Here is a 22,731-nt window from a genome sequence, read left to right on the forward strand (position 1 = left end):
ATATGACATTGATTTGATAAAACACCATCATATGGGGAATGTCATCCTAGCATGAGGCCATTAAGCTCTATTTTATGACTAAGAATAAAGGACTACTCAAGATGGATGTTCCAATTGTGTGACTACAGTCAGTCATTTCATTTATCCTGCTGACATGGTGCATTTCTGTGTATAAATAGATTCATGTGATTATTTTGTGATTTTGCAGAAAGAGTTTACTTATTACTTTTGGAATGAGAACAACCAATGTAATAACTCCACATTATGAGGCTGTGGCGCAAGGAATAAACATCTCCTTGTTCTTTCTTGGAGTCTACATGTTGGTCAAAGAGAATTCATCAGAGTAAGTCTAGATTTGTTAACACTGCTTCAATTACCTTTGGTTTCCTCATTAACCTCTGTGCTGGATCAAAAGACATATCTCCCTGCTGAGGAAACAGGAGGATACTGTTGTTGCTGTTATTCAACATTTCTGTTGGATATGTATTCAGTAAAATTTAGGAAAGAAAGTGTTAAGCCTTATCTAAGCCATCTTCAATTAGTCTTTTTTATTTTTTGCCAGGGATAAAGTCAAAATGATGATTGGGATGATTGCATTGAACGTCACTCAAGTGATCCAAATGGAGACTTTGTTGGCCTGTGGATTCAATGCTTTTGTGATAATAGCTCTTGTCGTTATGTATTGGCTAGAGAGGCATCCAGTTGAAACTGGAAGGACAGACTTTTCAATTTTTATAACGCAACAAATTTCTCTCAGAGGAAGGTCAGAGGAAGTTGTTGGAGAAGTAATGTTTGATGATTAAATTGTTTGTTTTTATGCAGTTTTATGCTGCTCTTTTTAAACGTTTTGTCTTTGTGTAAAGCACATTGAGTTGCCTTGGTATGAAATAAATAAAGATGGAAAAATGATTTTTATCAGGATATTCATAATGAAATATGAGCAAAACTGAATAAACACAAAATGTTCTGGTGGAAGGAAGTGACTTTTGTCAGGGAGGGGCTAAGTAAAGATAATTACCTTGTGTAGCTCCTGTACCTGTGGCCACCACACTGTGACTCAGCAGAAGAATCAGTGTGAGATGATAACAGGACGTCAGTACCACTACTTAAAGATTCCCAATAATAGACCTCATCCGGACCATGATGCAACTTGGAAGATAGATATTTTTTTTATCTTGACCCATTGGTTTGATGATTATTTAGCATGGCTCAAGTTTGGTGAGGGACACAACAATCTCTCAAAAAGCTTGCAATCTGTGAAAAATGATTGACCATATTTAGGTGGTACCATATTTACATATCAAAGCATGTTCCACTCCCATGACAGCAAGACTTTCTTTGTTTGTCTTTTCTTTTTCTATGATCACAGTTGACAATGTTAGTCCTCTCAAATGAATTTCAAGTATCAATGGATCAGTGGAATCATTACACTTCAATAAAAACAACTGTTAACACTCTATTGCTTGGTATTGTATTAATGCCTTGAGAATTTTTATACCTGCATATCATGCACTTAAAACAGTGATTTCTTATTCGTGTCACAACTGACATCACAGACACCTGCGACGAACCAGTTGGACCGGGACAAACAATAAGACCAAAGCTTTGTATAAAACAACTTTAATGAGTCGAGTTCAATCTGCAGATTTCTCAACTCTGACATCAGAGCACAAATATTTCAATATTTATAAATGTGTGACTACTGAGGAGTTGCTGACTTCAATTTTTAGCCATTGTTCCTAAACATTTACGCCAGTGTTACATTTTAATGTGTGTGTGTATCCCTCTTTAAGGAGGACTGGTGTGTGTGTGTGTGTGTGTGTGTGTGCGCGTGACTTGTCTTATGGTTATTTCAGCTGTGGGTGGAGGCTGGAGGACCGGGCTGAGCTGGTGCGATACCATCAGGCTGTGAAGACGGGTCTGTGGAGGAAGAAGTTATTGTTGTCACACAATCAGATTAGAAATTAGCAGCATTTTAAACAAATGACAACAGTTAGAAATACTCACACATGCCATTAGGGGCTCCAGGGTGTCGGGGGGCCATCGGCTGGGGGTTGCCTCCACTAGGTATCATCCGATTGGGCATGGACTGCCCTGAAGAAGAGGGAAAGAGTAAAACATTAGGAGTGGGATCAAACAACGATTCCAAATATGAGAAATGAATAGCGGAGTGAGACAGGATGCATTTAACTGTAAAAAAAAAAGTTTTTTGTTAAGTGAAATGGTTAATCTGACTTATGTGTGTGTAATATAATGATGTATGTGTATGTGTATATATGGACTGACCAGAATGCTGCATTGTGTATCCCGGCTGCCCTTGCTGCTCTTTCTGCTGCCGGACCTTCATCTCCGCCTGTTTCAGCTGCTCCGAGTGGAAAGTCTGTCTCTCTGATAGAAGCTGCTGCCGTTGCTGCTCCAGCTGCATGACACACACATACACAAAGACTTAGTGATAAGGGATGGGCATGCTACAGTTGTTTCTGGACATAAACCCCACAGAAAATTGTATTGTCTTTATTTTAGATGGCCACAGGTAGCAGATCCACTCACAGCCTCTTTCTCGCGGTCCATGATGGTCTCCAGCTCCTCGAAGTGTCGCAGCTTGATCTCCAGCTTCTTCATCTGAGTCTCCACCAGCAGAGCCACCAGGGACTTGATCTTCCTCTCTTCTACTGCAGCCAAATGCTGTGATATAGGGAGAAAAAGGCAGGAGTTAAAAGAGGATGAAGTTAGAGGGGAAATGAAACCATAAATGAGTGAGAGACTTGGTGATAGGTGAGAACGAAGGAAATGAAAAAAGTAGCAGAGGCGAGATAAAGAAGGAAAACACAGACCGGAGAGAAAAGATACGAGGTGAGAGGAGGTAGAGGAGGGTGGAATAAATTGGGTGTGCCGGAGCGTGGCAGGGATAGAGAGAAAATAAATGAAGCAACTGGATGGAAGAAAAATAGCAAATCAATCATCAACAAATAAGGGGCTGGACACCAATTGATCTAACCGCACAACTTGACAGAACACATTAAAAGTAATCGCAACTTTGCAGGTTTATATTATCACAGGACTATATCAAAGTAGTTGGAAGGGACTGAAGAGGATGAGAAGATTTAAGAAGATTTAAGGACACCCTTCTTGGATGAGAGGAACAATACCGCTCTTGGCAACCAGTTAGCTTAGCATAGACTGAAAGCAAAGGGACACAGATAGCCTAGCCTGATTTAACATGCTACATACGGTATGCAAGTTTAATCTGGACAAAAAATCAAAGTGTGAAGATGATGGGTTGTTGGTTAAGCCCTTAAGACTATGGAAACTAAATAACTCTAAATTCAAATCAAGTCAACTTTTGGATTAAAAAATGATCAAAATCATGTCAATTTCAATTTTTTATTATGCATTTCTTTTTTATCACTTCATGGTTGTTACCAGCAGAGGTTTGCCTCTTGAAGTAATGCCCCCTCTAGTGGCCATATTCAATGTATTACAAAGAAAACAACCATGGGCAGATGAACACCTCTGAATATTCTTCCTCTCCCCTGGAAACATAAAACACTTTTAATTATTATTTTCTGCTGGATATCGAGATAATTTCAGTCCCTGCCTCTGTCAATTACATGTACAAAGCCCTGGTATTGAACGGGTCTCTGAGATGGGGCCTGTTTTGGTTGCTAGGAGACCTCTGACACAACTGGAAAAAAAAAAGTGACAACCATTGCTTCACTATATCCTCTTGTAATTGGTCAGTTCTGATGCAGGGGGGCCGGCCTTACCTTGGCCTTTGTAGCAGCCGAGGCCAGAGCAGATGCTGCTGCCGTGGCAACGCTGCCCTCCACCAGCTCCAGCTCCATCCCTCTCCTCCCCTCGTCCCCATCTCCCTCTCGCCGCCCTACACTCTCGTCTTCATCACCCCTTCCTGAATCATAAACAGATTTTCATGAATAGAGTCAGTCATACACACATATAAATATATATATACACACATTTAGTTGTATTGTACGTGTTTATATACCATCCGTCTCCTCTCCAAGAATATTTTCTGCATTTTCCCTTTTAACTTGATCTCCCTCCTCTTTTGCCCCACTAGGTTCCACCTTGAGGCCATCTGCCCTTCCAGGGACCTGACACACACACAAACACACACACATATTAGGCGACAATCACAGTAGATATGATAAAACTCTCTTGTTGTTGCATTACCTGATGGGAGGAGGAGTTTGTTTCCATTTTTTCTGCATCCATTGAGTCTAAATGACACAGGGAGATAGATTGTAATATTATGTATTATAGACCGTATAGATTGAGTATGTATCAATTGAATATGATAAGTGTATACCATATTACCTGTTTTTTCAAGCTGGTTGGACAATTCAGAGATCTTGTCCGGTAAGTCCTCGTGCACTTTGGAAAATTCCTCTGAAGACAGAGATGTATACTCATGACACACACTCTGTACTATCTTAGAATGATATTATAAACAAACTACTACAAACAAATGAGCACCCCTGCCTCTGTCCCCTTACCCAGTGCTGCTTTAGCTGCAGCCGATGCTACCCGTGGGTCCACCACAGATGCCAGGAAGGCCACAGTGCTCATAACGGGGTTCTCCGATTGGCTGAAAGGCACAGGCTGGAACGCCAGTGGACCGAGTGAGGCGGAGGAGTCTTCTAGGTAGGGATCTTCGATTGGCAGACGGAGGAAGTGGAGGATGCACTCGTCCTGCGTTCTGGAGCCCACATGCTCAGATACTTTGTTCCAGTCGTCTCTGTACACCTCTAAAGCCTGAGAGAGACATGGGAAACAGATGAAGGGGAGAGACAGAGGAACAGGCTAGGCTCAGACCACAGTCATCAAAATAATCTGGTAAGCACTGAGTCATGTGTATGATTCATGACAGGAAACCAGAATCATGCAGAAAATGTTTCCCTTACCTCTAACAACAAGAGGGTCTCTTGCTCTGTCCATTCCCTTCCTGCACTCGCTCCTTTGGTCTGAAGCAAATGGCAAAATAATATTAATACAACTGATAATAGAGATAACTTTTTCCACATCTAAATGCACACAGTGATTAAATATGGACTAATATATATAAATGGAAATAATTATTCGACCAGAGACAGTACCATAATATCAACAAAAAAAAGAAAAAAAAAGAGGAAACTACAATGCTTTATTAAGTATATTTATATTGTAACTGTGTGAGACCTTCGGGTGTTTCTTGGCGTAGATGTCGGAGCGCAGACCAAAGTTCTGGCTGTCTGAAGGCTTCTCTCTGTTCTTTTCTGGGAAATACAACATGTGCTGCGAGGCGGACACCTGCAAGAGAGAGACAGCGAGCAACAAAAGGCCATCAACGGGTGTCTCATATCCATCTGTGTTAAGCTCTTGTCACGTGCTCCACATGCAAAGTTTGTTTGTGTGTGTGTTACCTGTAGGGGTTTATGTTGTAGCGGGGCCAGCCCGGACGGTGTGTCAGCCAGTACGTTGAAATGAGGGGTGGGTGGGGGTCCCATGGGGAGGGGCCTGCTCTCTGCATCCACTTGGTAGTTAATCAAACCCCACTGCTCCAAAAACGCATGAACCCTGAAACACAAGTATGTTTTTCTTCTTTCTATGTGGTTCACTGAAATGCAAACTGCCTCAACAAGCGTCAAAGTACAAAAACACAAACCAGCATCTGTCATACTGTGATGAAAAATAAAAGCTGCCTTTAAACTGCAGGCAGCCCCCGTTAACGACACCGAATGTCACATGTTCTTTCGCAACAATAACATATTGAATTTCTTAACACATTTACAGTCCCAAACGCCTACATAATAGACTTAATTTAGCTGATACAGCTGGTGCAGCAAAACACCCACACACGAAGTTATACCTCATGACAGCACAGACGTCCCCGGTGAGGTTGCGCCTGCAGGACGTTGAACTGAGGTATTCCTGCGGGTTCAGCCGGTATGTGTCGATCATGAAGTTGCGGTACGCCAGGTAACTGCAATGTGAGAAGAACATCAGGCCATTGGTGAGGTATTCTCCATCATGAAATGTGATGGTGATGTCTGAATGTCAGCGGTACTCACATTTCTGGAGATTTGGACTTGTTCTTCCCATTGAAGAATTCAGGCAGTGCACGTTTCTCTATTAAGTGAGTGCTGGAAACACACAAACACAAACATTTTATGTTAGGCACACACTGGCACAGGAGAACAAGTCACTGTCAGCAGAGGTCTGTGTGTATCTGTGTGTCTTCGTTCACCTGTTGTAATTGAACCATGACGTGTAGCTTGGTATTATAATGTGATGGGTTTGCTCTGTGATATTGTCCTCTCCCTCTGATAAGCGTGGCAGCTCTGCTCTTCCCTCCTCATCCTCCTGTACACAAACACACAATACAAATGCATCAACACCTTAATTTTATGAGACAAAATAAAAATCAATAGACTATGCAATTATAAACATTCTGATTAATGAAAATTGGTTTAATATTTACCCTTCCTGGGAAATCCTCTTCCTGTTCATCTGTAAGAGAAACAGTGAAGCATGAATCAAGATGCATATACACAAACCCCAGAGGGAGATTCAAATTCTATTGAATTTGTTTTAAACCTGGAAAATTGACCAGTTCTAGTTCATTTGAAAACATTTACCATTACACATGCTAGCTTACCTAGGTCGGCCATGGTGCCTCCTTTGACAGGAGTGTTCTCACTGTCTTTCTTCAGGTTGACTACACAGACAGAGTAAGACGTTAGAAGAAACAATTTTTACCTTTAAGAGAAATGCCACTCTAAACATGTTAAACATTTTAGTGAGTTATAAAAGCTGTCTTTGAGTGTTTTACCATTCTTGGGTAGTATGACCTCCTCCATGTTAGGAACAGGTGTCGGGTCCTCCATGTCTTTGGTCAGGTCCTCTTCTGGCTCTTCCTCCTGTTGCCCACGCCTTCTCCTGTGCACACAAAACAAGTGGCCATTAGACCTTAAACCAAAATGCCCAACATATCCCTGCTTAGATCAAGCAGTTGTTTCATACCCCTTCTTTCCTTTCTTTCTGCCTTCAGAGGAAGGAGGAGAGGGGGATCGCCTTCTCTTTTTGGAGGGGGTCGTCTTTGAGTCCTAGAAGATAAGGTAGAGGTGGGTAGAAGAGTGTAAGAGTCTTTGACTGAAACAAACACCCAACACATTGAGGAAAAAAATGACAGTCTCAAGGAACACGCCTGCTTTCTGTAGCTGAAGTGATTGTTTTAACCGATTACTTAAACTTAACTTAAAAGACCTTTATTGTCCTTAACGGAAATGTGTGCTGTTCCTTTCACAAGGCGTCTAGACCTTCTACAGGTTCCTACAGGTTCACACAAACCTGGTCATCTCGGAGGTAAATACGCTGGCGGAGGATTGCTGGTGCATTCCTCTCATCTACACAATAGTCTTCCTCGTTCATCCACTCGTTAAAAACATCTGCGTCCAGAACCCAACCAGCATGGACCTGAAACACACAAGCACATAACTGAGGGAATTCAGGTGTATAATTTTGTGTACAGACCTATGTCTTCACTGTCTAAAACTACCACGCATTATTAAATTAAATCATCAGTCAAGATAATGTTGATGCCCACTTTTTGAACCTGTCGAATGCCACCCTCTCTTGATATGCAAGCAAATCAAACTGCTCAGGAGTAAACAGACAGTTAGACACAAAGTTAATTTTATGTTTGCTCACCCTCCAGGGTTTTTCTGGGTGCGGTGGCTCCTCAACCTCTCCATCAACATCACCTGAGGACAGCCAGCTGTCATAACTGCAAGAAAAACAAGAGACGAAATTGGTTAAGTGATCGGATTGTGTGTGACCATTTGTGTGTGTGTGTGTGTGTGTGTGTGTGTGTGTGTGTGTGTGTGTGTGTGTGTGTGTGTGTGTGCTTCTGCATTACCTGTCCGGGTGCATGCCCCAGTGTACCAATACATGTTTGTCTTTTCGCATGACAGGACACATCCATTCATCTGAAAAGAGATGTGCATTAAAAAAAATGAATTAAGTTGAAATTGTGCTGGATATTTATAACAATAACAAACACACAAATTGCACATGCACACATTTGAACCGACCTTCCTCTGTAGAAGCAGGTGAGGGGTAGATGTGGTGACTCGCCAGCGTTCGGTCCTCAGTGAGTGTACCCTGTGCAAAGACAAATCATGACCCAGCTGTACTGAGAGGGATTATGTTACCAGAGCTACAGTGGAGTTAATCAGTAATATCAGCCTTAGAATACTTTTAATAATCTGTCTCTGTCTTTGTTGTTTTATAAGTAACTCTATTCTGCAGCACTTTACCTGGTGCTTGGTGATGATATTGGTCAGTCTGCTTGCCAGCTCCTGATCAAGAGTGGGATCCAGATACACCACAGGCAGTGACATACAATTGTTCTGTAAACACACAAATAGAGGTGCAAGTTCATCAGTGTGTGTGTCTTTTGGTAGTCTAATATCTAAATACAATATGTGTGTGTCTCTTTGCTTTATTACCTGGATCAGTGCCCCTTCAATGGCACCAAACATCTCCACATTCCTCTCTGTTCTGGACGGATTCTGCAGGTCAAATCGTCGCCTGCAAAGATACAGAAGATATTAAAGACACACAAAAAAGACGTTTTGTAAGGGCATATCACAGTAAAATTAGTCCTGTTACCCACCAGCCTTGCTCTGCCTTGAATTTGTAGGCAGTGCCAAGAATGTGGCAGAGTCCACCACCTGGTTGCATGTCCAGGAAGCACTGTGCCTAGAGGGAAACAGTAATATTTGCTATTTAGTGTATTTGATAGCTTACAGCCACCATGACAGTTTTTAAGATCTATAATAATTTTATAGTTTCCCCACTTGATAAGGACTAGTGCTAATGTTATGTTTTAATTTACCACACTTGTTATTGTAAAGACTGAGGGACTAAGTTCTAATCTGTGTCCATACCGTCACATAAATCTATCTTTGTGTCTTTAAAGTGATTTAAAAAACAAGAACATTACAGCAACATACATAAAATCTGCAAACAACCAATGGACTCTGTACTCTGATCTGATATTTTAGTGTGACAAAGTGAAAGAGGAAGGTAAACTCACAGGCAGTTTGGTGAGAGCAGGACTGGTGGCTTGACGGCCAAAGGCATCCTCTTGAAACTGGAGCAGCTGTAAAGTGACTGCAGCCAGGGCCTGGCATGATGGAGCATCCACCAACACAAACTGACAAACACAAACACACACACACATTTAGAGAGGGATAGGAGGAGGAGAGTTGTTCATTACAATGTTCTATATGAATTATTATTCTTCCTGTATTAACCGTCAGTCTCAACTGCGCTGTAGCTGTGTTTGGGCTGATTAACCCACTTAGATTTCGCAACATTCACACTTCATCTTTTGTATTTCATTTTAAGTTGGTCTATTACTATTCAGGCTCATTGCATAACTCTTTCTAGCCAGTGTGTAAACGTAGTAGTATCCAGCATGAGACGTTTGTTTACAGTGTGAGCCATTGGGCTTTCTAGCAGGGGGCGGCTAGCTCGTTAGCTAGCTTTCTGGCGAGCTAACTACCTTTTTGTAGTGCTTCCCGATCCACTGTCGCACCACCTCCAGTTGGGCTGTAGTATCCGGACTTTCCCAGAACCTGGCGGACGGACTGCTGTCTTTTTTCCGATGCACAGAAATCCCGGAGCTGGTCTGGCTCGTCCCGGGAATCCCGAGGTTTGCTCCTCCGGACATTGTGGCCATAATAAAACGAGAATAATTTCAAACGGGAGAACAAAACTGCTAGCTTTTGTGTTCTCGCGTTCTCTCGCGAGATGTGGCGCACACTGTCGTAATTTGGCATAACAAGTTACGGCATTTATATTTTATTTTATTTTATTTACTTTTTTATATTTGCAACTATTTTTTTTACATTGCATTAATTGTCCTTTTGATTCTGTTTTATATTATTTAAATAAGCAAAGATATTGGTTCTGTGCCCAAAAGATAATATACGCATTTTAAAGGTAGGACCTTTACTTTGAAGTGAAACACGGAAGTAACTCCACAGGAGGAAATGTAAACAGAAGTCAAAAAGACACATTGGTTAGTAGCAACTCTAATATTTTAATGCCCTACCTCAAAACTACTCTCCGAGTATGTGTGCGAAAATGTACCTATCACTTGCCTGGTCTTGTGTTGCAGTCTTTTCGTTGTCACACAGTTTTTCCCCTTTTGGAAAAACAAACTCATGTCCAGCTGCAGCAGCGCGTTTATTTTCCGTCGCATGCTATAATTGTCTGTCCAACCACAGATCCACACACCCAGTGGAAACTAGTGTGCAAGGCACTGAAGCACCAGCACTCCTGTAAGTAACAACAACTCATACAACCTCTCTCCCTCTCTCTCCGTTTTTCCATAGGCCCTGAGATCCCATGGGTGTCCAGGGTCTGACCACCTATGTTGAGGGGAACAGACAGTTCCTCCAAGATGTGAAGTTCAGGGACAGTCGCCTGGTTATTGATGGGTGCAGTCTGTACTTCCGCCTCTACTTTAACCACGGTCTGGACCAGCAGCATGGAGGGGACTATGATGCTTTCGCCCGCCTTCTCATCCAGTTTCTCTCTGCGTTGGCAGCCTGCAACATCCAGCCCTATGTGGTACTTGATGGAGGTAAAGATGCTGTAATAACAATCTTATTAAATTCTTGCACCCTATGAGCTCCTAAATCTTTAATAAACTCTATTTCTTTTACAATTAACAATACTGGTTTCCAAGTATATAGTTAGTCAAAGAGGGGAATCTTAAAGAGGCCTTTCAAAGTAAATCAGATCCTCACCCATTCAACCATACAGTCATCTAATCTTCAGTTTCACAAATATCACACATGCAGAGGTCAAGGTCAGTTAGTCCTCATTAGGTCCCGCATTGCATGTGATAAAACATAAATCCTATAACTCACCCACAATGTAATTTCTGTCGTTTTTATGACTATTAGGGACGGACCCCAGTGACAAGAAGTTTTCCACTCTGCGTCAGCGCCTGCAGTCCAAGATAAAGGAGGCAGACAGCATCTCTCATGGCCGCAGTGGCTCTGTTCTCCCCATCCTCACAAGAGACGTCTTCATTCAAGTCCTCAGCCAGAGAAGAGTCCCACTCTACCAGTGTGCAGCAGAGGCTGACTGGGAGATCGCGTGTTTGGCTCATCAGTGGAGCTGCCCGGTTCTGACCAATGACAGTGACTTTTATATCTTTGACCTGCCAGGTGTGGGTAGTACGAAACCCCCTAAATTAATGAATTGTATTGATCTTTGTTATCTTGATTTTATAGTTGTTATATATTATATTTGTCTCTTATGTCTCATCATAGGTGGTTACCTGCCATTCAGCTCTTTCCAGTGGAACAACCTTAACGGTAAAGCCTCTCAACGCTACATCTCAGCTCGCTGCTACACCACTAACCGCCTTTGTCACTGGTTTGGGGGAATGAACCCTGAGTTACTACCCTTGTGTGCAGTCCTAACTGGGAATGACTATGGGACTCCAAAAGATGCTGAAACGCTACTTGCTCTGTTAGATGTTGGCAGAGGTGGCAGAGGTAAAGGTAGAGCTCCTTCCTCCCGCATCGAGGGCATCCTCATGTGGCTGTCTTCTTTTTCAAACCCGGCGGTGGCCCTGGAGGAAGTGAGCAGGTTGATGGGGGAGGAGGATCTCAGGGTGAAGAGAGGACAGAAAGGTGGACTCAGTTCCCAGCTGTGGGCGGGTATGCAGGAGTACCACCTCACCCCCCAGAGCTCTGTGGCTCGCTGGTTCTCTGGAGATAAGGCAGCTTTAGGAGAGTGGGCCTCCAGGCTCACGCAGCTACCAGAGTGTCTTTCGCTGGCTGCAGCGAAGGGGCTTTTGGCCCCTATGGTGGTGGATGCTCTGGTGATGCGTAGGGTCCTGCTCATCCCACAGGTGGAGAACAGCAAACTATCGAGTAGCCACTGTAGTGCTAAAAAGATACGTCAGGCAGTATATGGGATATTATTGCAAAGAGGCCAGTGTAATGTGCCCCAGGGTGGGGCTGGCAGTGGGCAGCTATTAAAGGGGCAGGGGGGTGTAGTCCAAGCACAGGATGTGACAGTACAAGAAAACTTCAGCCAGGGTGTGAGAGGCGGGAGAGGGCGAGGAGGAAGAGGTGGTCACAGGGGTGGAGGGAGGGGTCAGGGCATCATTTCACCCACACAGCAGGGTGTAAATGTAGGATTGAACATCCAACAAGCAGCTGGTGGAGCCACAGTGCACACTCAGGGCTCTAGTGCATCCGTTAGTGTGGAAGAATATGACCGTTCAGACCTGAACTTGAAGAAAAACCAAGAGGAGGCACATCTGCCAAGAACCCCAATAAATCTCGACACACTCACCCAGGTAAACATGACAATAAAAATATGTCTTTCTTATTAACCGTATTTGTTTTGTAATTTTTTAAAAAGGGAAATGTTTCCTAATTTTACGCAGGCTTCTGTGGCAGTTCGTCTTGGCGTTCTGTTAGAAGTCTTAGGAGTGAAGGAGTCTGATCTGGCTGCTGTTCCTCTCCACCTGAGGCTGGCTGTAGCAGCGACAGGCTTCTGGCTGCGAGAGTCCACACCTACGCCCTCACAGCCCCACGTCCAGGCCTTGGTGCTGGGCATGGTTTATGGAGAACTGTCCTGGAACAACCAGCCTGGAGCTAACCATAACCAACATACTGGTTAGTTGTGATCCATCTATCCATTAATTCTACACAATTACAAAGACTAAATGTGATGTGATGACTAACAGTGATCCATCGCTAATGGTCTAAAACCTGTTGCCAAAACATATCATCCTAGTCCCACAGCAGAACTGGGCTGCAGAGCGCAGCGTGTTGGCAGGGATGGACCGACAGCGCGTGAGACCAGGAGAGAGGCGGGGCTTGGATGTTGGAATGGCTCACAGTCTGAGCCAATGGCAGGCCTGCCTCTGGAGCGCACTGTGTCTCAATCAGCTTCTGCTGTTGCCTCTGCCTGAATCTCGCTTGTCATGGTAAGACACAGGGATGTAAAAAATATTACAGTTTGTATTTTTCATGTGCGGAAACATTAGGTGAAACTATTAAGCTGTTTTAATTACTAATTAATTGAAATGTCAGAAAGAAGTGCTAAATGCCGATTACAATCTGCATTTGTGCTTCATAATTGTCTTAATCAAATACATGACTCCGTCTTGTTAGTAACTAATTTTATGTCGATTGTGTTGTGGTGATTGGCTTGATGGCCAATTGTTTCAGCACTGATGAGAAGATTACAGAAATAAATTTGACAAATGTTCCCAGTGCATCAGTTCTACTAAATTATAAAACACTTCCCACCTAGATTTACAGTTTTAGTTTTATTAGCAGAGGTTTTGAGGTGACTGTCTCCGCTGCCGCCTTGGTACAACAGAGGTTGATGACATTTCAGTTGTGGTGCTCAAAACATCAGAAATCAGGAGCTTCTACTTTTTGTCTGAGGACTCTTTTGCACATTGCTGAAATATTAATGACGTTGAAATTTAATTCAGTTTCTCAAAAGTGGACCTGAAACTAACCTCAAGCGTAACTTGTATTTTTGTTCCCATTTGCTCGCCTCTCTTCTCCGCTCTGTGCTTTCTCAGGTTGTTCAGTGGTACCCTGGTGCACGGCCTCCTCAAGTACATCAAAGGGGGCCGAGCTGCTGAATCTCTCTTAGCCGGGGGCCCGTTGTCTGGACAGGTCTACTCCTCCCTCACGGATGCTGTGAGGAAGTGCAGCTCCAAAGCTCATCCCTCCTCTTCGGCTCCAGGCAGAGGAAGGAGAGGAAGAGGCCGTGGGAGGAGAGGAAGGAGAGGAGGCGGGAGAGGGGCTCGGGGAGGGGGGCAGGGGACGGACGAGGTAAACAACAGATTTGCTCTCTTGATGAGCGAGGAAGAGTCTGACGATGATTGGTGAGGAGGTCGGAGAAAAATGAGCCAGTTGATACTAACTAAGTGCTTGCTAGGGGCCAAATGAAGGAGGACATTCCAGTGGTTTACAAAACAAGCTCAGGGAATGCTACAGTCATTTTCAAGTGAAGAAAAACACCTCTTCGTGTTTACCACTGTGCATCAACTTTTAAAACTATTGCACTAATTTAACCTCCCTACTACTTGCTTTTTATGTTCAAATTTCTGTTTCCATTTACAATCATGTGACCTTAAAACATATGCATGCAGCTTTTATCAACATAATATCACTATAATTAATGACATTGTTTCCAACCTTAAAGTTTTATTGACATGTGAGCACAAGATTTCAACAGTGAATGTAGTGATGTTTTTATCATCGTTGACCAGAAAGTTGTATGGCAGCTAATGTCATTGTAATGAGCAATATATGAAATTTCATGTCAATTTATTGCAGATGCCTTAATTCTCATGAATTTGGTGCTCTTGAGTTGTTTACCTGTCTTTCTATAAAAATGTTTTTAAGGTATGAGTATTCAGCTAATTTGTACTTGCAGCCATGTGATTGTTAAGATCAAATGTTGATTGAATGTCTGTCAAGTTACAATGCATCACAGAGGAACGTTTATTAAATATAAACACTCAACACAAACAAGATTCAACTACTCATAAATGCAGTATATCTACACTCTGTAACAGTATGTAATTCACAAGCAACAAAAAGCAAAAGTACAATAAAATGACATCCTCGCTACTCCGCTGTCTTTTTCTTTTCTTTTTTTTTCAAAAACAGCCAGGGTATCCAACCTGACAAACCTCTGTCATCGAGAGCCTCATTATCCCTTTATTCCCATAACTACTTAAATATACACAGAAATATTTACATTGGCATGACCTGTCAAGGCAAGACAGACTGTTCCAGAAAGCCTGGTCTTTCCTCCTGTAATAATTAATTATAATAATAAATTATATTTCTAATGCACTTAATTTGTAAAGCAACTCCATATTCTTTCAGAGGCCCTAATGTAGTGACAGCCATAACGTAAAGTACACTCAACCTTCCTCTCGTCCTATGACGTTGCTGAGGTTGAGGCAGAGGAAGGGGCAGCGGATGCAGCGTGTGGCTGAGAGTCTATAAGGTCCATGTCTTCGTCTTCGTTCACTCCACACGTGTCGACCACGCAGATCAGGCAGCTGGTGATGGGAAACGCTCGCACTTTGCTGCAAGTCACCCACCTGAACACAGAAGAAAAATTATATAATTAGTTTTAGTCTTTTCTGTGCCATTATAATTTGTTTTATTTAGTTAATACACCAATACAACCTGTCGGTGTCAGTGTGGTACTCCAGGACGTGTCCAAGCCGTCCTACACCTTGAAACCCTGCCAGCACGTAGATGACATCACTGACTGCTGCGCACTTCACCGTCACGCCTCGCCACGGCATCGGCGAGGCAGCACGCCACTCATTACTAGCGATGTCATAAAACTCCACTGAGTCCAGTCCACCTACAAAAAAAACACACACACAAATACATATTCCACAGATGCCACAGCCACTCTGTTCAGCAGTACTGGTATTATTACAGTTGCAGTTTTATTACCCAGCGCTCCCTGCCCTCCGACGGCATAGATCCTGTTGTTGACCACCACCAGCCCGTGGTTCTTCCTGGCCTCTCTCATTCCACACAACTCCCTCCATCTGAGGACAGGAAGACAGAGACAGCTCATTACTATGTAATTTTCCTGCTTCTATGTTGAGAAATGCTTTTGATCTATTGATTAGATTAAATTTAGGGATGCACGATAACTCTTTTTTTCCCCCACCGATGCTGATAACCAATAACCGATAACATTATTAATAGTTTGCGGTTAAGAAAGGCTAAGTTGTAGTGAGTAAAGATGAGTTTAACACTATAGCTCTTTACCAAATAATATAACTGACATCACTACTGTAATTACAACAAAAGCAAGAACAGTTATAATAATAACAATAAAAAAAATAAAAATAAAAATCAATCAAGTTAATATTGTTTCAAATCAACTTAGTGGTTAAATGGACTGAAAATGAGTGAAATCCAGGCAAAGTTGGCTAATTATTATACACTTATCCGTGTATTTTGACCAATAATTATCAGCCAATATATAATTATCTGTACCAATAGTTATCAGGCATCCCTAACTAAACTAAAAAAAAAATACTGAGAGAAATAATATTCATATTACAAAATCAATATGTTTATACACACTTTGGTGTAAATAATAAGACCAGTATAGATCAACAATGCAACACTCTTTTCTGCGTATTCTTCATTATTATATCCATCCATACACTTTGCATGTAAACCTATGGGGAAAAAAAACTGTCTCAGGACTGTGAGCACACACTAACGCACCGTGTATAATTTCTTGTGTCGTACAAGTGTGTGTTTGCGTCACTCACTGTTGTGTGCTGGGGTCATACACCTCACAGTTGTTGAGGACCCTGCCAGACAGGTTGTTGCCCACCGTCCCTCCGCAGACGTAGATGAGCCCGTTGGCCTCCACTGAGCCGTGACTGCAGCGGGCCATCAGCATGCTGGTTTTCACCTGCCACGACTCCGTCCTGGTGTCGTAACATTCAAAAAGGTCCAAGGCTGAGCTCCCTGTTGACGCACAATAGATATTTGCAAAAATGGGTGGTATTTCATCCATTGGGAATCATCTAAATAATTCCCTGTACTTTTCCAAACCCATATCTAAAAAAGAAAATATAAACCACCCTGAAGTCACCGATTCCAAGAGACAAAGTCCCTCTCTCCCACCTCGCTGTGCTCACCTACTTCTGACCCTCCGGATGTGTAGATCTTGCCCTGGGCGGCGCAGGCAGCCAGACTGTCGCGTGGCGTTGGCGGACCCAGTTTGGAGTACCAGCTGTCCTTCAGGACATTGTAGCAGTCCATACGCTTGATGGGGAAGAGCTGTGAGCCACCCAGGATGTAGACCACATTGTCCCAGAAGACGGCTGTGGCATCCCTGCGCTTCTCAAAGGGGCAGCGGATGTCTGTCCAGCTGGAGTCCTGCATGGAAAAGTCAGACTGACCTGTGATTGCCTCTGTAAAGCACTTTGTGACATAGATGCTCATGAAAGTTGCTATAAAGTTACTTACTAACTTACGTGACCACTGGCTAATACAATCAAGGTAACTGTTTATGCATCATCTAATCCAGAATTTATAAACAATTGTTACCGTTCTTGACTTGAATGATTTCTCCTGTGGGTAAAAATCTGTTTTAATGTGCAGTCTGTTACCTTGGGGTTGAAGTAGCGGCAGGACTGCGGCTGTGAGCCTCCAAACAAAGCAATGCGGTAGTCGTGCTTCTTCCGTCTCGGTCGGCTGCTCTCTCCCAGGTCCTCACGATCCTCCAGAGACAGCAGGTGGTAGCGCATCCCACCTGAGACAAAAGCGGGGGGTTAGCCTAAATGATAAAGAATATTTAAACTTTTACTGCTATAACAGAATGCGATGCAGACAGTTTAACTAAGATCCAACATATCAACCGTTCCCTCATTACAGCAGTGTTATTGAGTGCAATACACGCTTACTCACTTATGACCATTTTGAGGCACTGTGGGTTGTCCTGGATGAGGGGCTCACCCTGCACCGTCTTAGAGAGGAAGGTTTTGGAGACCAAGGGGAATCGAACACTCCCCAGCACCTCCACCATGTACTGCTGTCTGTTGCACACATCGTACTTCAGCCAACGCACTGCTGCATCATAAATCTTTGACAAGAAATGCAACAATAAAACACGAGTAAACAATATGTTATGGGGAATATTCTTTTAAATCCAGGCCCATTCATTTTGTGATCCAGTTACATACTTGACAAAAGGTTCTTGGACACTTTTCTAGATTAAAAAAAAAAGAACAGTACAAATGAAATGAACCATATTTTCAAAGAATGGCTGTGATACCTGGGCCTCAGCACGGACTGTGAGTTTGTCTTGGTGCAGCACATGTGTGAGCTGTGTCACATCCAGTTGCAGGAACTCATCCAGTTTGTAGACTTCAGTGAAGTGGAGCTGGAAGAAGTCCTCTGCTGCTGCTTTCAGTTCTGGACAGTCCATACAGTCTGCAAGGGCTGAGATACCTGCAGGAGGACAGAACATACATCAGGGTTATGAGTAAAAGCTTAACTGGAAAAGTAATTTAAATACTTTAATATTATTTGTTTTTACATCTGAAAGAAACAAGTGCTTTAATAAATAAATAAATGTAAACAAAAAAAGTATTCTCCTGGACCATATTGGCCATTTCTCCAGCAGCTAATTAATAAGTAATGTTGTTGAATCAATAAATGAAGCATCACAGAAAGATAACGCTGAACTAACCCAGACAGTTTGTTGCATCAATCTGTCCTTTGAGGAACTCCACACACATCTTCTTCACAGGTTCAATCTGGTACTGGTTGGCTGCATCCAGCAACGACTGGACATTACTGCTGTTCACTGAGATCCTGACACACACAAACACAGAGTGCATTTCACATGAGAAAACAGCGAGCAACATACGGGCTTTGTTCTACTGTACTATCATAATGAATAAAGACAAAAATGCCTAAACATAACATACAGCAATAAAGAAAAGAAAAGAAAAAATCAAAGACTAATAAGAAACAACATGCCACGTTATGAAGCTGGTAATGGCAGCATCAGATCACCGTTCATTACCAGTTATCAGTCTTAAAACTCACAATTACCCTTCGTGTCTTATGCTCAACGTCAAGCCAAGATTCTTACCTTGCTGTGTAGATAAACTCGATCAACAGCTCAATGATCTCGGGCTCAGCACTCCTGAGCTCCACCTCGTGGGACATCGACTCCATCATTCTGGCTAGAGGTGAAGAAACAACAAATATTAAGTGGCAGCATTCAATATTTTTTCATGCAATCAATGCTTGACAACATTTAGAAACCAGTGAACATTTAATCAGTTTTGATCATAAACATCATGATTTTACTTCACTTTCCGGAATATGACAGAGGATTATTGAAACCAGTGGGATTCTTCATGATAATGTGTTATGTGTGTTTGTGTAACACTTACTGGTGAACATGAGGCTGAAGAAGTGGCTTGCAGCTGCCAGCACGACTCTATGGGCGGGGAAGTGTTTCCCCTGAACAACCAGGGTCACATCACAGAGGGTGCCCTGAGCAAAACACAGGCAGACATACAGACCAGGAGTCAAGACACACATTTTCATAGCACGCAAATTAGTGTCTATTCACACACACACACACACACTCACCTGTTTCCTCAGGTTGTTCATGACTCCCATGATGCTGGACAGCTGTCTGTACTCCTCTTTGGTGGCACATTTCCTCTCGCTCTTCTTCTTGGAGGTGGACGCCTTCTCCGGAGAGGCTATCCCCGTCATGTCCGCCAGGTTAGTACTGTCTCTCCGGCTTTTATCTATATTTATTTTATCTTTAAGTGCTGCTGCTGTTGCTGCTGCTGCTGCTGCTGCGGTCTCTTTGTTGACAGTTTGCTCACAAGCCCGAGAGCAGCTTGTTGTTGTGTTATCATTAAATGAATTAAAACGCCGTCAGTTTGACTGCAACTTCACCTAGAAAGATGGCAGAGATAAAGTAATAAAAACAAACTTGCTCTCGTGTGTTGAAATAGTAATAAAAACCCCGTTAGTGTAGCGTTTCTTTTAAGCTACAACTCAAATCCTTAGCTTGGGATGTGGGTGTGCTTCTTCTTCTTCAACGGTTTGGTTGTGGTGGGAGCAACTCGCCGGCGCCATCTAGTGACGCACATGACAAGCGACAGATTGACCTGCCGGTTTCAATGCGGAGCTTTAACAAAGTTAGTTTATAGCTCTGACGCGCCTCAGCAGTAGGCTATATGATCATTTTAAATAGTATGTTTTCGATTTGATCTCATTTACAAGGTCCAGATACAGCTCGTGGCGACAGCAGCGGTTTGTTTACGTGGTGTAGCCTAGGCTCATTTCCGCACCCACAGGTGGCCAGGGTCTAACTTACACCTGTCTGTCTACCTGCATACCTGCACAGCAACTTTCGCTACATAACCAGGAAGAAAACTTTGGTTCAGAAATCGCATGACGCTGACGTCAAGCGGGATGGGGGCTACAAGTACATAGCCTATTGTCAGAAATAACTGACCTGAAAACAAACTGACAGGCACCAGAGCTGCAGAAAATGCATCGTTGTCTCTGCTGTTGCTGCTTCTCTCCTGAAAACCCCGAGAGCGAGGTATGTCATTGGACTATTCTTAGTTTTTGTATAAATGCTGATGGCATGTTACAGTAGCCTGCGCTGAGTTCAGAGTTCAAACTGCTTTTGCTGTAGTGAAATATCTGGATCAACCCATTACCACTATCCTTCTTTAATTCAAGCATGGCGGGGACTACACTCATCATTATAATCCTTTAATGTTGGCTATTTGAGTCATGCTTTATACATGTAATAGCTAGAAATCTTCTTGAAAATCACAATTATGTCATAATAATGTTATGTCTCTATATAAAGTGTAGAGATTGCAACATGAAGGCTGGATGAACAACATGAAATACAAACAGCCTATTAGGCTAGAGCACCAATTATGTTTCAAGTGCACATAAGTGTGTAATTATTGCTTTCAGTTTGTTTATCAGTAAAAAAAAAAAAAAATCACAAATGACAGAAAGATGATACGTAAATAAATAACTTTGCTTTTTCAGAGGCAGCCTCTCCTACAGCCCATAGCTTCCTATCTGAATGAAGCTGCATCAGCCAGGCAGATCCAACCAGCACGCAGTGGTATCATCTCTCTAACTCTTTATATTTGTCTCTTAAACCTACATACCAATACATTAAACAGAGAATGAATCTGTCCTACACACACTCTTTTTGTATTTTCTGTATTGTAGCAAACACTGTGAGGCGGATTGGCAAGCTGGTAATTAAGCGAGTAGATGTGCCAGAGTTGGACCAGAGGTTTTCTGACATGGCGGAGACCTTCAATGAACAGCAGGAGCACTATGAGGCCATGGTCCGACACATCAGGAACCTGCAACAGAGCTACGGCTGCGCCCACAGCGATACCATGTCTATTGCTGAATGCGTGGGGAAGATCAGAGAGGAGTATCGTGAGTGACAGACTCTGAGCTCAATCCACACTACTTGTCAATAAAGGAAATGTTTCCAAGCCCCAATGTTCTGTTGCTGTCCCCTGTGTTTAACTCAGTCTCTCCCTTCCTCCAGAATCCACATACAAGGTCTGCCTTAAGATGAATGGCTACGACTTCTTCCTCAGTGTGGTTCCCATGGGGTTAGCAGGAAAACAGAGGGAGGCGCTGCTGCCTCGAAGTCTGAGGTTGGCTCGGGATGAGCTGAGGGGCACTTCTGAGAGGGCCAGAGCCACCATGTCAAGGGGCACCACACTGAAAGAACTGCTCATCTGGCTGAACCACAGCAGGGATCAAATAGCTGAGCAAGTTAAGCAGGTGGCATCGTCGTACCAGGAGCACGGAAGACTGAAGACAAACCTGGAGGAGAACATGAGCGAAGTGAGGAGGGCAAAGGAGTTGTCTGTGCGATACAAAGAACGAGCTGCAGAAGTCCTCAACGAGGCTGCACAGATCGCAGGCTTTAACTCATAGATCCTTTTTTTTTTTTAATTCACAAATTAGATCAGACTTTACAGAGTGTATGCACATTGTTCCATACTTATAGAGAAAACACTTTTTCCAACAGTTGGGCTGTTTTTCCTGATAAACTTGTCAGTTGGAAAGCCAGCAACGGTCACTTGGTGAACATGCAACATATCAGAATCACTAATCTGTGTTCATATCCTGGCACCTGCAGCCACATCAGGAATGCTGTGAATGTGACACAAAAGATAGTATGACACGCACACAGAATGTCACTCACTCATGTACGGTGCCAACTGCACATTGTGCTTTTTAAGCCTTTGCTGCTTCACATTTGTTACAGGGACTTGAGGACTTGCGATCATGCCTGCCTTTTAGTATTTTATCAAAATTGCAATGAATATAGCAGAGATTTGCACTCACTTTTAATGCTGTAAATTTGTCTGCGAAGAATGGAATTTTCCTTTATATGTGTAATGTTATTATCTACCATCAGGGGGCATTGCAGACTCATTTTACAATTGTAACGACTTGTCTTTGATTCATATTTCTTTAGTCTGTCTCAGATATTACATTTATGAATCAAGATTAACAGAAGCTGAGTATCTACATAATCAGTGAATCACATTCTTTTTAATCTTGTATGTAATTAGTCACTTAAATGTATTAGTAATGGAAAGATTGTTCTAATTGTCCTTTTGAACTGCACTAGACAGCCTACTTGATACTACATTTCTTCTATTGGGATAAACAGGACAATACTCTTCTACAGCCACAATGGGAGCTCAACTTGAGTTCTGTTGTGACTGCATGTGTCTCCTTTTGCTATTGTAACATTCAGACAAAGCAGATTTGCTGCTTATTATCCAGAAAAGCCCCCATTGCATTTATTAACTGATTAAAAACGGCCGCTTTTCTGTGTCTGTTGATGTGAAAGCAAACAAACACATGGTCATATGCCATCTTGATAATTAATTTTGGAAAATCCATTGTTCCAGAGGTCATTGTGAAGTGGCCATGCATTATTTATCTGACAGAGTGCTGGTTTGGCCTTAAGCTTTACAGATTAATTTGGAATTAAGTGTTCAGGATGCGTTGGATAAAACCTGAGAACATTGGGTTAGTCTGTACAAATGAAAAGGTT

At 42.7% G+C, this 22,731-nt stretch overlaps 4 protein-coding genes across 8 annotated transcripts; 2 read left to right on the forward strand and 2 right to left on the reverse strand.

The window, feature by feature from the left end:
- Positions 1-1,608: 1,608 nt before the first annotated feature.
- On the reverse strand, positions 1,609-9,816 carry smarcc1b (SWI/SNF related BAF chromatin remodeling complex subunit C1b). The gene is made up of 28 exons (XM_085791862.1): positions 9,572-9,816; positions 9,101-9,220; positions 8,678-8,763; positions 8,511-8,592; positions 8,319-8,411; positions 8,094-8,163; positions 7,919-7,988; positions 7,711-7,786; positions 7,351-7,476; positions 7,024-7,106; positions 6,833-6,939; positions 6,659-6,718; positions 6,482-6,510; positions 6,248-6,363; positions 6,072-6,143; positions 5,870-5,983; positions 5,424-5,577; positions 5,200-5,310; positions 4,926-4,985; positions 4,518-4,776; positions 4,339-4,410; positions 4,195-4,241; positions 4,007-4,115; positions 3,768-3,910; positions 2,551-2,685; positions 2,287-2,419; positions 2,008-2,094; positions 1,609-1,920 (listed from the first exon to the last, which is right to left on the reverse strand). Exons 1-28 carry the CDS (start codon positions 9,746-9,748, stop codon positions 1,853-1,855), a joined length of 2,859 nt encoding a protein of 952 aa, XP_085647988.1. The 5' UTR covers positions 9,749-9,816; the 3' UTR covers positions 1,609-1,852.
- Positions 9,817-9,873: 57 nt separating this feature from the next.
- On the forward strand, positions 9,874-14,461 carry aste1b (asteroid structure-specific endonuclease 1b). 4 transcript variants are annotated; one of them, XM_085791866.1, is made up of 8 exons: positions 10,065-10,157; positions 10,407-10,657; positions 10,983-11,249; positions 11,355-12,027; positions 12,058-12,394; positions 12,485-12,716; positions 12,838-13,030; positions 13,640-14,461. In XM_085791866.1, the coding sequence occupies exons 2-8, from the start codon at positions 10,420-10,422 to the stop codon at positions 13,950-13,952; spliced, it is 2,253 nt and encodes a 750-aa protein (XP_085647992.1). In that variant the 5' UTR covers positions 10,065-10,157; positions 10,407-10,419; the 3' UTR covers positions 13,953-14,461. The 4 variants fall into 4 exon arrangements, with proteins under 4 accessions (XP_085647990.1, XP_085647991.1, XP_085647992.1 ...); XM_085791864.1 differs by having other exon boundaries at positions 9,874-10,090; positions 11,355-12,394; XM_085791865.1 differs by having other exon boundaries at positions 10,062-10,157; positions 10,299-10,657; positions 11,355-12,394.
- A 545-nt stretch (positions 14,462-15,006) lies between these two features.
- On the reverse strand, positions 15,007-19,705 carry klhl7 (kelch-like family member 7). Its single transcript, XM_085791867.1, has 12 exons — positions 19,236-19,705; positions 19,034-19,136; positions 18,727-18,820; positions 18,319-18,443; positions 17,902-18,077; positions 17,535-17,709; positions 17,237-17,379; positions 16,763-17,003; positions 16,388-16,589; positions 15,549-15,646; positions 15,270-15,453; positions 15,007-15,181 (listed from the first exon to the last, which is right to left on the reverse strand). The coding sequence occupies exons 1-12, from the start codon at positions 19,362-19,364 to the stop codon at positions 15,016-15,018; spliced, it is 1,836 nt and encodes a 611-aa protein (XP_085647993.1). The 5' UTR covers positions 19,365-19,705; the 3' UTR covers positions 15,007-15,015.
- Positions 19,706-20,011: 306 nt separating this feature from the next.
- LOC146978842 (uncharacterized) lies at positions 20,012-22,501 on the forward strand. Of its 2 annotated transcripts, none has more exons than XM_085791869.1 (4): positions 20,012-20,208; positions 20,682-20,754; positions 20,865-21,083; positions 21,199-22,501. In XM_085791869.1, exons 1-4 carry the CDS (start codon positions 20,155-20,157, stop codon positions 21,594-21,596), a joined length of 744 nt encoding a protein of 247 aa, XP_085647995.1. In that variant the 5' UTR covers positions 20,012-20,154; the 3' UTR covers positions 21,597-22,501. The 2 variants fall into 2 exon arrangements, with proteins under 2 accessions (XP_085647995.1, XP_085647994.1); XM_085791868.1 differs by having other exon boundaries at positions 20,013-20,208; positions 20,676-20,754.
- The last annotated feature ends 230 nt before the right edge of the window (positions 22,502-22,731 follow it).

The sequence above is a fragment of the Trachurus japonicus genome, chromosome 11 (genome assembly GCF_045865225.1).
Source record: "Trachurus japonicus isolate A0001 chromosome 11, Traja_1.0".
Classification (NCBI taxonomy): Eukaryota; Metazoa; Chordata; class Actinopteri; order Carangiformes; family Carangidae; genus Trachurus; species Trachurus japonicus.